The sequence below is a fragment of the Apostichopus japonicus genome, chromosome 9 (assembly GCF_037975245.1).
Source record: "Apostichopus japonicus isolate 1M-3 chromosome 9, ASM3797524v1, whole genome shotgun sequence".
Taxonomy (NCBI): Eukaryota; Metazoa; Echinodermata; class Holothuroidea; order Aspidochirotida; family Stichopodidae; genus Apostichopus; species Apostichopus japonicus.
In genome coordinates this window covers 28,122,067-28,138,168 of record NC_092569.1, presented here as the reverse complement: position 1 = coordinate 28,138,168, position 16,102 = coordinate 28,122,067, and the positions used below count along the sequence as shown (strand labels likewise).

The 16,102-nt window shown below is 37.6% G+C and overlaps 1 protein-coding gene across 6 annotated transcripts in view; it reads left to right on the top strand.

The window, feature by feature from the left end:
- LOC139974370 (ryncolin-2-like) overlaps nt 1–16,102 on the top strand; it is a 109,960-nt gene that overhangs the window by 5,632 nt on the left and 88,226 nt on the right. Inside the window, exons 3-8 of one of the 6 annotated variants that reach the window (XM_071981469.1) lie at nt 330–416; nt 1,273–2,302; nt 5,603–5,664; nt 6,424–6,552; nt 9,283–9,547; nt 11,093–13,616. In XM_071981469.1, coding sequence (XP_071837570.1) covers nt 2,104–2,302; nt 5,603–5,664; nt 6,424–6,552; nt 9,283–9,547; nt 11,093–11,382 — 945 coding nt within the window. In that variant the 5' untranslated portion in view covers nt 330–416; nt 1,273–2,103 and the 3' untranslated portion in view covers nt 11,383–13,616. The other 5 variants (XR_011795465.1, XM_071981472.1, XM_071981470.1 and 2 more) reach the window with 5 other exon arrangements.

The window sequence follows — 16,102 nt, the reverse complement described above, 5'->3', positions numbered from 1 at the left end:
GACATGGTTTGAGCATAAGGAAAGGCAACTTTTGGAACAAGTTGATTATGGTAGCGTCACGTCATTGCCAATGAACCTACCATTGCAAACTAGGCGTGCAGTATATGTGAGTATGGAGGGTAAAGGGGCTGCGGTAACATTAAATAAAGAAGCTTCTCTTTCGCATCACTTTAAGCACATATAGCTCGTTTGTGATCATATTATGTTGTACCTTTCATACGTATACATACTGAACACATAGGCCTAATTTTTATTGTCTTTGCTAATTCATGGTAAAAATCATCTCTTCTTGAGACAATATTATTGTCTGTATTTTGACCTACTGATAGCTACCAATCTGTACTCAAGCAAACCTGTGGAGACCACCCCAAAGCAAACTACTAGCAGTGAAACAACTGGCTCGACTGTCAGGGAAGGTACAGTAAATGTAGATGTTAGGTATGCAAGGGAAGAAGGAAGGATTCATGCTTACTACTAGTTCACCTGAGCCTCTTTCTTTGAGAACATTGCCACATTGTCTTTTATTGATTTTTGTTACACTTCTTGGATCTGAAATGTGTTTATAAACAGCATGGCATCCTTGGTTGTCTTTATTAAGCACCATTTTTGCCACATGACAAACTCTAACTCCTTGTTAGTTACTATTAGAGGCCACAACATTATACATGTGTTTTATCACGTTTTTGTATTGCATCGCAACATGAGCTGACTTAACAATGGTCTTTGCATGTTAGACTACATAGTCCAGCCACTTTACTTAATGAGACTCAGATGATTACCACTGTGCAATAGAATTACAACCTTGACTGATAGAAATATATACATGTTTAAATAGTCTACAACATATCAACATTAATTCTGTACTTAAAGCCATCCTTTAAGCTAGCTGCTCACTGCCCCGACTGACCGACGTGACCCGACTGACCGACAATGACCCCACTGACCGACGTGACCCGACTGACCGACTTGACCTAACCCTACTCTACTGTTATGACCTAATTTTCAATAGTGATAAAGACCCATATAGTCTTTCAACTGACCCCTGCACATTTGAACTACATATAATATTGCGTGAAGACGTCCTCGTTAAGCTAGGTCACATGTGTCATGCAAAATTATTTCTCCATTTATAACTTTACATAATTGGTTAAAACTGTTCAATGTCTGTACTGGTATATAAATACCTGCTCTTTCAAACTCTTCCAATAACAACTTTTAATGCTCTTAATCAGTATTTTATTTCCTTTCACATTTATTTTGACCTACTGATAGCTACCAATCTGTACTCAAGCAAACCTGTGGAGACCACCCCAAAGCAAACTACTAGCAGTGAAACAACTGGCTCGACTGTCAGGGAAGGTACAGTAAATGTAGATGTTAGGTATGCAAGGGAAGAAGGAAGGATTCATGCTTACTACTAGTTCACCTGAGCCTCTTTCTTTGAGAACATTGCCACATTGTCTTTTATTGATTTTTGTTACACTTCTTGGATCTGAAATGTGTTTATAAACAGCATGGCATCCTCGGTTGTCTTTATTAAGCACCATTTTTGCCACATGACAAACTCTAACTCCTTGTTAGTTACTATTAGAGGCCACAACATTGTACATGTGTTTTATCACGTTTTTGTATTGCATCGCAACATGAGCTGACTTAACAATGGTCTTTGCATGTTAGACTACATAGTCCAGCCACTTTACTTAATGAGACTCAGATGATTACCACTGTGCAATAGAATTACAACCTTGACTGATAGAAATATATACATGTTTAAATAGTCTACAACATATCAACATTAATTCTGTACTTAAAGCCATCCTTTAAGCTAGCTGCTCACTGCCCCGACTGACCGACGTGACCCGACTGACCGACAATGACCCCACTGACCGACGTGACCCGACTGACCGACTTGACCTAACCCTACTCTACTGTTATGACCTAATTTTCAATAGTGATAAAGACCCATATAGTCTTTCAACTGACCCCTGCACATTTGAACTACATATAATATTGCGTGAAGACGTCCTCGTTAAGCTAGGTCACATGTGTCATGCAAAATTATTTCTCCATTTATAACTTTACATAATTGGTTAAAACTGTTCAATGTCTGTACTGGTATATAAATACCTGCTCTTTCAAACTCTTCCAATAACAACTTTTAATGCTCTTAATCAGTATTTTATTTCCTTTCACATTTATTTTGACCTACTGATAGCTACCAATCTGTACTCAAGCAAACCTGTGGAGACCACCCCAAAGCAAACTACTAGCAGTGAAACAACTGGCTCGACTGTCAGGGAAGGTACAGTAAATGTAGATGTTAGGTATGCAAGGGAAGAAGGAAGGATTCATGCTTACTAGTTCACCTGAGCCTCTTTCTTTGAGACCATTGCCACATTGTCTTTTATTGATTTGTGTTACACTTTTTGGATCTGAAATGTGTTTGTTACCTTGACAAACGACATATTTCCGACATTGCACATTAAGGATGTGCAGTAAAGAGAGCAAATTCATAGCATTGGAAAACCTGAGAAAGATTGTTTATTGCAATAAAACTTAAAAGCTGGCCCCACTTGCCCTGACTGAACTCCCCTCCCCTGCCCGACTCTACTTTCGTAACCTTATTTTCAATAGTTGTGACGACCCATACTCTTACAACGCACCCCTGCACACTGGATGACTAGTGAGCACAGACAATGACTGTTTTATGTTAACAAACTGTGCTCCTTTACATATGTCACATGACAAACTATTTCCCCTTGATCAGTTACAATAATTATTAACACTGTGCAGCTTGAGTCGTGAACTGACACAAAATGCTCACTGCCAGCCAGAGAAACGTTAAGTCTGTGTACATGTTCAGTTATTGGGATTGAAACAGACATGACTTTAAAATGGGTAAATTTACCATAATTTGATAGAGTAGAGATCTGTGAAAACTATATGGTTAGCCTGTATTGTTAGACCTATAATATTATAGATACAGAGCTATATGCATGGGTTCACTGTAATCACCATACCACCCTGACTTCACGCAAAGACAGTAGATTGCCCCTTTGTTTTGTTTGTGTACGGTGACTCCCTGTGTTCCCTTAAAGACCAACTATGGAGACTTTTCAATGAACATAAAATCCCACCATTTTGCATGTATATAATCCCTAACTCACTTCAATTACATTGCTGTAATTAACTGTACCAATTTCGGACGTTAACTACGTGAAAAATGGGAAGAAAGGTCAGCTTTTAAGGAAACCTATTTCAGACATTCCTGAAACATTCCTAAGACATCAGGTGACCATGTGACGTCACTGTTGGTATAACGCACTCACAACAACACTTTTAGTGTGTAAAGTTGTATACTTGAGCTGCCAAAAACATCAACGATAGTACTCCTTTTCCCCCCGAAATGCCAGAATTCTGTGTTGTTGGAGGTTGTAGTTATACCTCAGCCAACAAAAGCATCAGCTTTTTTAGCTTTCCGAGTAGAAGAACCGACGTAAAACGCCGTAGACTTTGGATCAATTTTGTGAGATCCACGAAGAAAGATTTGTCAGCACCCGGAGTATCTCATGCCCATGAGTCCACATGCACGACCCTGCCTCTGTGTATGCTGCAAATGTCTCATTCTGAGAAACTTATATACTTTCGACAGCTGTGGCGGACATAGCTAATGTGAAATTGACCCTTTCAAGTCTCCTCGTAAACACGCCCTGGCCGTTCTTACATGTAACATTATATCACGCATATGTAGACCGTGTATGTAGACCGTGCCTATAGGGTAGCATTGTTAGTACATGTAGTGAGTTACAACTCCCACCGTGTATGTAAATAGTCATGTTAGGATTTCATCGCATTTATCCATGTCATTTGTCGTATTCCAGTATCGTGAGTTCGTGATACATGGGTTATATTGTCCGTTATGTTTGTTCCGGCATCTGCATGGTCCAAGGAGTGGAATAAAACGGTAATATATAGCGATCGGACGTTTTATTTCGTTAGTGACTGTCTTGTGATTGTAGGATGTTACTGGTCAAGGCCTGTTTCAACTAGACCTAACTCTATGGAACTACACACAGTCACGGTAGTATTTCGCCCAGGATTGAACGAGAAGCGTGGATTTGGATATTCACTGCTAAATTTTGTTTATTGACAGGATACTTTATCTGTGTTTGTACTTTTGGATATTAAAACGAGTGAGTACTATGTTCAGCTAAAGCTTAGTCATGTATATGCTACCCTGGTCGATTCGGGCCATTGTCTTCTCGTAGTTGTTCGATTATGTTTAGTGTTTTGGGGGGTAATTCGGTGACAGTAACGTAAACTATTTTCCCGTCACATATCACGCATGAGGCATCTTTTAGGTATATTCTTCTGTTCAGTTTGCGGTATCTTGCGATCAAATTGTATTACGGAATCGGCAAGCTGCTTGCATGTTCTACAGTATATTGTACCGTACGTACCTATTGACGGTCCGCTATGTAAACGATGCCTCCCTATGAGTGGAAATTTTGCTAATAAAATAACCCATTTTACTAAATTTTCTGCTTAAACTTGTCTTAAAACTAGTTGTTTACTTTCATATGTTCTTGTTTTAAGCTAACAGCTTTTCAAACGCTCGAAAGTGGAAGTCAAATACAGTACAATTTTCGCTATCTGCGTATAAACAGTGCCTAGTTTAGCGTTTGATTTTCGCGGTATACACATTATGACGTCACACGGTGACCAGAGGCTACTTTGGAACAATCTCTGTTTTCAGACATTCCAGAGGTTCATGTCACGTGACTACCCAAAATATCAATTTTCGTGGTCGTTTTTTGATGGGTTATAGAAGGTTTTCGAAGATAATTTTTTACACATGTTGATTATGGGTAGTATGTAAACTCCCAAATTAATGGAAAATCCCCCCCAAAAATGTGTCTCCAAAGTTGGTCTTTAAGTTGCGTACTGTGTTATACATATGTAGTTGCAGTTATAGACACTGTAGTTGCTGTCCTCTTTAGTCAAACTGTAACAACTTTTTCAATCCCAATTATAATCTACGAAGCCTTAACGGAAACCACCAATTTTGCCATGTGATCGAGTAAACATCAGTTTTGTATCTAATTCAGACACTTTCGTGGGTTATTGCACCCGTTCAGAGGAATTATACGGTAATTACTTCAACACATGCCGTAAGTAAGGGAACTTTTTCCTTGTTTCGAGCAGTTAGATTCTCCCGACCTTTGCAAGTATAAAGTCTCTCTATTTCTGAAAACGGTCAAACCATCCATGAAAATCTGAAGCTGAAGAATAGAAAAATCAGCGAGAGCTTAATCAAAGCTATCCTATCAGAGAACAATTATGCCCTAACCATCCCTAGTTTACCGTATTATACCATAATACTTGGAATTGTTGGTAGAATTTGTCAATACGCTGGCACGGTAGACAAGCCATGAGACGTATGTATTTATCAGAACTGATCTCTAAAAGGATCTGTCTGAAGTACTTCGAATTTGAGCAGACTTAGATAGTTCAGCATGATTGTATATCACTCAATTATTGTACCTGATGTAAAGAGTCAGCAAAACCAGATATTTTTGGGGTTTTCTTGTTTTAACGATAGCCAGCGAATCAGAGCAGACCACCCCAATGGAAACCACTACTGGTGATGATCCTTCTATCGTGGTGAGAATTATATACTTAATTACATACAATTTTGAAATAAGAGAATATTGTGTTTGAGGAGTAAGATTTAAGATTCAAAATTTGATGATGATATGAGCAAAAACTGATATTGCCTGGCTGTACAATACTGTATGTTGGCTGTTAATTATCACTTCCAGTGTAGACGAGAGATCTCACAGAAACAGCAAAGAAATAAGCTTGGAATACTGTAAATAAATAGAAAAAAAAATTGAAATTGGTATATTTTTTCCCCTTTGTCATCCAATAGTAAAGATACCCTTGAAACTATTCGGTTACGATGTCACTCTTTGTAGGAGAGAAGGTTAGATGTTGTGATTGGCATTAAAAGTACATTCCATGAATCTTGGAAACATCAACACTATCAGTAGAGCCAATTAGAACATTTTGTTTGTAATAGCTTAGAATCGTCAGAGATTTGCAATGAATTCGACACAAAGTATCAAGACATCAATGCTTCCAGCTAGATTGTATGAAGTACCACCAAACAAAATGTCTGTGCATGGAGTGCGTATAGGATGAGGAACCTCCTTTCCATGTGACGTTAATGTTTCTTCCTCGTTCAGCATATTGTTCTGTAGGATTTTTGTTAGCTATTTGAATACTCCAATAAAAGTATGAAGAAAAAGCTGAATGATTGTGTACTGCTGTCAAAGGTCATATATTATCCATTATAAGATAAGATATGTCACTTCATGGATTGCTTGCTTGCTATTAAGTAACCTGTTATTTTATTATTAGATAAAAGACTGCTTGGATGTCTTCAATGCTGGTAATACAACCAATGGCATCTACACAATCAAACCAACTAACTGGACTGGAGATTCATTTGATGTCTTCTGTAACATGACTGACGGAGGAGGATGGACGGTAAGTCAAGTATGACATCCTATAGTATAGACGATATATTGTATATGCATAATATGACCGACGGAGGAGGATGGACGGTAAGTCTAGTATGACATCCTATAGCATAGACGATATATTGTATATGTATAATATGACTGACGGAGGAGGATGGACGGTAAGTCTAGTATGACATCCTATAGTATAGGAGGTATATATAATATATTTATAATATGACTGACGGAGGTGAATGGGTCACTATATATAGTGTGATATCCAATATATCAGGGGTTCTCAACTGGTGGCCAACAACATATTTCAATATGGACCAAGAAGAAAACAAATCTGTTGTACTATTCGTGTATCTAAGTATGTTGAGATAAGTGGAGTCTGTCCAATGTGTTTCGTGTCCTTTCCCTGTCCTAGAGAAAAGGTGATATCTTCTGCATGTTCAACTGTTTAACATGACTGAATGAGCATTGATGATAATCATGGTAGAAAAATACGGTTTCCCTAGAATGACCTCATTTGCATATTTGCATACGTAATTAGCTCAATTCTGAAAAAAAAGACATTTTTGGAAACCTCATTTCAATACCTTTTCAACAATACCTGGGTTCCTATTGCAAAAGTGACTGGATATTTTAGTAAGATTTGTAAATCATTTCCCCTGGGGACCTCCTATAATGGTATTTAAAGGGTTAAATTGCTCTGACATATAGGGTGTCATAGATGCACACTGATTTCATTCGTATAGAGCAGCAGACGACACTGAACGGTGTTCGGTGTATGAAAGTGACGTTGAGTTACTGTGCCGTAGACCAATGTGATAGAAAAATGATCTACTGTACTGCATGCTACAAAACTCATCTAGGCCTATTACAATTGTGTGTAATTAACTTTTACAATTCTCAAACTGATATTGGGAAATATCAAATTGGTACCACCCTGGAAGCTGGAACAGATCACAATGACAGTCCATGCATGGTAATCATGTGCCCTTTGATGTAGTTCTTCTAGCCTATAAATAGGCTTTCTATGGTTGTGAGAAATAGCTTGATTCAAGCTATAGCAGACAATTACAGCATTACTTTCTAATGTACTGTAAATGTGATGCCATCCTGTTACATGCTATGGCAGAAAGAAATTCACCGAACGTTTTTATTACTCCTTCAGTACTAAATGATGGAAAATTGTAGTGTTAATGATGTCAGATCTAGAAAAATTCAAGTAATTTGATGTTCCCAGTAACATTCATACCCAAATATGTAGAATATCATTTTAGACTTGTCACAAGTCATCAAAAGATCAATACATGTTGGTAAAATGACACCAAAGTTAAGAAGCATTCTGTTGTAGTATCTTAGTGTATTCTAGCATACTAAAATCAACCACTTGAATCGTTCAGTTGAAACTAGTGCTGTTTTAAAATATGTTGGATTCACAAAAGTGATATCCGAAACATATTATGGTGATGTCAGAAACATACTTTTAAGGTTATTTATTATTTGGTAAAGATGGAAAAAGTTTGAGTAGTGCAGAATATGTATAGTATGTTTGCAACAATAGAACTTGTCATAATATATAAAGTGCTCAGCTATAGTGTCTTTTGCAAGCTATATTAATCAAAACTTGTTTCGGACATCACACACATGGAAGGAAAAATTGAAATGGTTATCAAATCAATACAGATGAGTAGAAACGTGTCATGTACATACTGTAGTTGGAGGAGTTACTCATGCTTTAATAAGAGCAACAAAACAGTCTTGTGGGTTTCAACATACTTCATATATTAGTTGCTCCATGATGTTTCGGACATCACCAAATTGTGGACGGAAACATTTTGCATGTTGTTTAAATTTATTGTGTAATACAATGTGGCTGGATGGACATGCATCTGATATATATATATATATATTATTGGTTACAACTATGACAGTATTGAAAAAGCACACCACTTTCAACATTTGTTATTTAACCCCAAACTACGCCACTCACAAATTGGTGTATAAATGTGGACGGGAAAAGTGATGTCCGAAACACTGGTCCGGTTTCGCAATAATTCGCAAATTCATCGGGGAAATTTTCTGAAATATTTATTAGAGGGTACCTATAGCCACAAAGTTCAATCATGACAAAATTTGGAGTAATCTACTTTTGGAGTTGAGAATAGCTCAAAGTACAAATAGTGCAGTTTGGAATGGCAACATTTTCCGTCCACATTTTGGCACCTCTGGGAGTATAGCATACCATATGTATATCTCAGGAAATTGTCTATGCTATGGTAGGTACAGCTAGGTGGACTCTCCTATGGGGATAATATTTGTATCTTAAGAACCTCTAAGTATTTTGTAAGAATGCTCCAAATGCCATGTATGCTAATTTGGGCGCTTTAACGTGAACAGACCGATATACATATAATTTTAGATGGGAAAACTGCTCAGATTGTATGGAAATCCCACGTAGTTTCCAACCTGCCGCACTTTGTTCACTAAAACATTGCATTTATTTACTCTCTTTTTTTTCATCATATACCGTGAAAACTCTTTTTAATAATAAGTGATATTTTATTCAATATTTCTTTAAAACCTCAAAGAGCTCAATTTGTATTTTGTTATTGGTTAATATAAAAATGATTCCTAATTCTAAATAATCTAATTTCTTTCTGGAAAAAATGAAGTAATTGATAGGTATGCAAATTAGTACCTAAAGGGTTACAAATTTGCATCTTTGACTTTATTTTTTATTAAACAGGTATTCCAACGTCGTGTTGATGGTTCCGTTGACTTTTATCGTAACTGGACCAGCTATAAGGAAGGCTTTGGAGACCCCAGCCACGAGTTTTGGTTGGGAAATGATAAATTGTCCCACCTCACCAATCAAGGTGACTATGAAATCCGGATTGACATGGTGAACAAACATGGAAACCCCTACTACGCTAAATACGACTTATTCCGCGTCAACGATGAAAGTGATAACTACAAGCTGTCTGAGCTGGGAGCTTACAGTGGAACTGCATGTTGGTATTACAGCATTAAAGTAGCTCTTTGAGAGTTGTCACTTGTCTCTAATTTTCCAAATCCACAATTTGTTCAAAGTTAGATTGCAATTGGTAATACTGCTATCAGACATCCATCGAGTAAGGGAGGGGGAGGGGGGAATTGGAGCCAGTGACATTGATTGCTGTCAAAAACCGGCGGGGTTGGGGATCTTCCCAAGATAAAAGTTGGTTTAGCACATACCACAGTGGCTCATCGACATTGGGAAATTTTAACTTTTTTTTCAACTGAAAAATGTGACTAATTTATCCCGAAATTCTGCCTTTTTTTCTCGAAATTCTTATTTGGGCTTTTCCCACATAAACTGGACAAAGTGCAGCATGTGGACAAGTTTTCTGCGCCCCTCTCAAAGAGTTTTCGAGCCCTGTTTACGCGTATTGATTTTGTTAGACCAGTGAGTGCAGGACACTTTGATTTGTGTGTGTGAGTGTACAGGTTATTAATGTAAGTCTCCCAACTTCACAGTGACGTAAGAGGTGTGGGGATGGGCAAATTATTGCAGTGATTAGACGATTATTTTAAGTAAAATCAAATACCTACAATAGTAAAAAAACGTTAGACCAGTGAGTGTAGGGCTCTATTATTTGTGTGTGTGAGTGTACTGGTTATTAATGTAACATTAGTAAGCGACGAAAAACAAAAGGAGGAAAACTTCTATAGTGACCCTGGATGGGGGGGGGGGAGAATACATAAGTATCCCCCAACTTCAAAGGGGTGTAAGGGGTGTGGGTCTGGGGGGCATAGCATTCAAATTATTGCAGTGATGAGATGAATTGAAACAGGCTGTTTGTTTAAGAGATTGCAAAATTTGAAAGAGATTGAAAATGGAAACACTTTTTTTTCACAATAGGAATCTCTGAATTAAATGTTCAAATTGCTGAAAAGTGATTTTAAGACGGAAATATTGTTTTAACCCGTTTGAAATTAGTGGCCAATCTAATTAAAATCATCTAAAATGGTACCTAACCTATGAAAATAAGTAAAATATAATACCTATAATAATGAAAAACAAGGAACAAACAAGATATAGAAAGATAACTAAGAAAATAAATAACGATGACTAAGTAAATAAGTACAGTTTAATAAATCGAAGAAAGAAAAAGATTGTGACAATCGGAAATCTTAAAAGATCGACAAAAAAAAACTATATAGAACCCTTTCAATCTATGAAAGTACAAATCGATAATATATATGTGATTCGTGTTGTTTGTCATTCACAGAAACAAACCACTTGTTAGAGTTGGCAGGTTTGGGAGCTCATTGTAACCGGGCTTTTAGTACCTACGACAGAGATAATGATATTGACAAAGATAGGCACTGCGCAGTGACGTATCGCGGTGCGTGGTGGTATAAACAATGTCAGTACTCTAACCTCAATGGTGATTATCATGAGGTCATCAGGAAATTGTCACATTGAAAATAAAAATAAATAAAAATCTTTTCAATCTATGAATGTCAGAGAAGTACATACTGATAATGTGATTCATTATTTTTGTCATTCACAGATACAGACCACAGGCTTGATGAGGCAGGTTTGGAATATCACCGTAACCAGGCTTTTAGTACCTACGACAGAGATAATGATATTTACAAAGGTGGGAACTGTGCAGTGATGTATCACGGTGCGTGGTGGTATAACAACTGCCACCGCTCTAACCTCAATGGTGATTATCATACTGTCGAGGATAATCCTAATCAAGGTTATCGTGGTGTTAGTATATCCTGGAGGTTTCCAACAGGTTGGTATTTCAACATCAAATACACTGAGATGAAGATCCGTCCTGTCGAGATCTAGATTCAGTAATAAGTAATCCACAGATACAACAAAAGGATTGTGTATAGACTCACAGAGTAAGAGTCTGACGAAATAATACTATGTGTAAATGACTACATTTGTCAATCTCTGAAGTATTCATTTCTAGGATTCGCTTTCTCTGCAATATTAATTCTCTGTGGAAGTAAGATTGGAAGATAACTCCTTTATTGTGACAAAAAAAAAATTCATTCATTATATGTAACATCTAAATTTTTTTCAATTGTTATTACTATTTTTCCACTGGTCATTGTATCGAGATGTGGTGGGAGGGGGTATGAGTTTGAATGGTGGAGGGGAGGGGGTGTAGTGGTATTGTGAAAAGATGTTTGTGAAAAGATGTTTGTGAAAAGATGTTGTGATGTGATGTGAAAAGATGTTGTGAAAAGATGTTGTGAAAAGAAAAGATGAAGTTTAATAACACAATTGCTCAAAAATTCAAATTTACAGGATAGGTATAAGTGCTGTATTTACCACAGCACTATATTAGTATTATATATAACACATGTAGGTATCCACAAAGCCACAAGACTGTAATTGCAAATGGGAGATTGATGTTGTACTCAATGGAGCTAACTCTGACCAAATAACTGAGACAAAAGTTTAAACTTTCTTTTTAAGAAGAACTATATGTGAGTAGCTTATAACTATTCTGGCGCCACAAGGTAACATGTCTCATAAGATCTGCAAAGCAAAATTATATCAAGAGATCTAGAGTCAGTACAATAACAAAGAAATAAATCCATGGATTGCAACTTACGGAAAACATCGTGTGGAAGTGAGACAGAACTTGACGAAAATATCAATGTGTAGCCTACATTTACAGATCTGTAGAGATCTATGCATATCCGACTTATCGGGAACAACTCCAGTAAAATAATCCAAATAAGAAGTCAACTGACTGACGGAAATATCAAGCTCGATAGAACTGCACGATTATTGGAATGAAAAAAAGAAAATTATTTGTTGTGATATTAATCTCTTTCTGTGTTTATATTGGTAATTATCATAGTGTTCTTTGTGCCGCATCCAAAACAATAGTAATATCCAAAGCCATTTATGTAAGAAGGTCAAAGGAAGCAAATTTCTGCAAATCAAAGACTTGCAACTTTCACAGGTATTATGTCTATGTCAAGTATAGCATGATGGATTAATTAGGAACCACTTAAGACTTTGGCAGGATAGGTGATGGGTCAAAGTAGGGATATAATATACCCACACAGACTATCATGTATTTGTGTGTGTGCCATCGTTAATATGTACAGGATCGTAGCCACTGAGAAAATGAGGACACTTGCCTCCCCCACTCCTCCCCACCCCTCCCATCTGCAGGTAAGTTGAGTCACATGAACACAACACACATATAGTATTTTCGAAGAACACTTACTTTTCTTGTGGAAAAGGTGCCCCTTTGCTTCGACGATAACTGACAAACATTGACATGCATGATTGACAAGATTGGTAAGGGAATGGGTGTTATGGTTTCCGGGCACGGGGTCAAATAGGGGCCCTGGAAATTATGAAGGGTTCCCGACATAATATGCCTGAAGAACAATGTATAACATAATATATTTTAAGAAACAAGAAGATTACAAAATGGGGACAACCGACATAATTGGATTACAAAGGTGATGAGGCGGGGGGGGGGGGGGATTTATGGAAGAGCCAGAGAAGAATAAAAATTGTAATCCAGGACGGTGAAGTGGCCCTAAGGTCATTGGACCTGACCAGGCCCATGTAGGGGGATATGGTGGTCCTTCAAAGAAAAGTTACGACATCAAATGGTGCATACTGGACCTTACTTAGAGTATTATTACCTCTAAATGCAAGGTTAATGTGCTGATAAAAACTTGTTTGTATGTTCTGAGAAAGGAGAGTAGTGTACACCCATTTGATTTCTCGTTTTCATATACAAATTGAAAGACAAAAGAATATTGAATGGATATAAAAGTTTGAAAAACGAAGCTAAAAGACGGCAATGCATTGTTACATCATTAAACTTATATTACAGTGAACCTTATCCTGTGTGTTGGGAATACAAAATATAGGAAAATAGATATAAGGACCAATAAAAAATTAAGAAGAATATTAACTGAATAAAAGAGTCACCATGTAAATATTTTGCCTAGCTTATCTCTTAATGGTATATGTTCAATGTAAACTTCTTGTAACTTAAAAGATAATGAGTAATATATGTATCTTATTTCTATACTGTATCGACTGCTTTTGAGTACTATTTATTAATGTTCATTTCCCTTTTTTCATATGATTAGCTTCTAAGAAGCACTGGAGATGTAAACAATAAAAGTACCAAATAATTTCATAATAAAATATAATTAATTATGGAGGTGCTTTTGAATTTGTCAAAGCCATTTAAATATTAATAAATTACTGCTAAGTGGTGGCGAATTCAGAGAAGTGCGATAAGCAAACTAACAAAAACCGGTAGAGACCGAATGTTGGTATGGTAACGAAAATGTTGTTTGAAGAAAAAAATGTTGAGATTTGTTGGACTAAAGTAGGTTTGTTCGGATTATTCATTCGGCAGTATGTATGATGGCTAAATACAATAAGGCATGCGTATGGGGGGAGGGGGAGACGATGGCAAAAATGGCTCAGTCAGGGGATTTTTGCATTCATCCGAGAAGGAATTGGACCATTACTACGTTTATAAGCCCTCCCCCCCCTATCCCCCATTTTCAGACTCACAAAGAGTATTTGTTAGTAAAATCAACGTATTTAGAGGTCATTATGATATAAACCTGATATATTGACTAAATATGCCTCCCAAATGCTCCATTGGGTGTCTACAGTTTCATTCTTTTCTGGGAAAACCCCCTAACTACCCCCTACATATGTAAAGCTCCAATGACCCCCCCCCCCTTTATGCAATACTTCCTTCAAGGGCGGCGGAAGCACTTTTAATCTGGGGGGGGGGGGGCACCGACATCAAAAGGCACTTTACAGAAATTCGATTGGACTGATGCAGCCTTATATTTAGTACCCTTAATAACTCTTATTGTATTATCTTATTTGCCTATACACACCACTCCATCAACCCCCCCCCCCCAAGGAAAATATGCATACTAGCATTGCAATATCCAGTGTGCACATTGGGAAACAAGGAACAAAATGAGGTGAAAGCATGCTAGTTGCTAATGTAGGAATCTTCCGAATTAGAGTTTATTTCTTGTTAATATCTTAACAAATGATTCCATTCGAAATAGCTTTGAGTTTGACCCACAGAAATTTATTAAAAGTCAGGGGCGTAGCCAGGATTTGCAAAGTTGTATTCACGACTATCTGAGCGGAGCGCCACCATCGGTTGGCGCGGAGCGTACAAGAAATTTTTTTGGTTTTACAATGCCCTCAGATGGCCGGAAACGGCCCTTCCCGAGTGTTCATTCTGGTTCCCTGGCCTCTTGCTAACTTGAGACACCTCAATTTGTATGTAGAAAAAAAGGCACATTTTTAACCTGAGGAAAAGTGGGGGGGGGGGGGGCACAAGCTCCCCGGTTCCGCCGCCCTTGACTTTCTTCGCATCTGACCGTCCCATAAAGATTCAGGTCCCTACCTTATATAATCAGTTAGTGGAAATTTTGAATATATTATTACTTTTTTAGCGCAACCTCCCGTATAATGCTACTTATAAAGAACTAAATTATAGTCTAAGTATGCACCATATGACTAATATTTCTTTGTCTTTCTGACAGAGGACCCCAGACCCTCAGAAACGAGAGTTGGCTTCGATGACCCCACAGTAGCACCCCTCTTTTACAAAATATTTCACTGGCATCTGGCCCTCCCATAAAAGTTCAGGTCACTATACCTCAATTAGTCAGGCAATGAAATATTGGAGCTTATTGTTATTTTTATTTATTAGTACAATCTTGTCTTTAGCTAGAGTTTCTTATATTAATATAAATTATAACCTAAATATGACACAGAATACACCATTTATAGTGTTGCAAAGTTAATATCTTCCCGGGGGAAGACCACAACTCCCGACCCCCCCCTACATTCCCCTTCATAGGTTCGACTTCAATGACACCAGTAGTCCCACTCCTGTATAACATCCTTCATTCTCCCCGACCTATTCCACACACGTTCAGCCACCAACATTAATCACTCGAGGGAACTTGCGTTTTGATATTTTTTCATGAAGACCCCAGAATGAACCATTTACATCTTATAAGTTAAATGCTGCCGAGGGAGAGAACCCCCAGAAGCCCCTTCATATAGGAGTCGGTTTCAATGACCCCAGTTCAGTCTCCCTCTTTGATAAAATCCTTGATTCGTGGGGTAGAAAATTCCAACTTTTCCGACTGATTTAGGTATAGGGGCATGAACCTTTATGGACGGGCTGTATAAACAAATCAAGAATTTTGCAAACGAGGGGGGGGGGGGGTGTGCATGGCTGTGGAGTCGTTGAATATAACCAGGGAGTTGTTATGTTCCATAACTCCCACAGAACAAACAAGTTTTCATATTATGGATAATGTTGCACAGACCACAAGACAAAACTGTTTCCTACATGTAGCGTCACTGACTTGTCAAGAACTATGTAATTGGTCCGCAGACCACAAAAGATGGGCATAGGCCTATGGCACAATAAAAGTATTCAAGGTACAAATCACTTGTTTCGTTTTTGTTCAGTACACATCGTTCAATGTTTCCGTTTACTTATTTTATTTAAACTTTG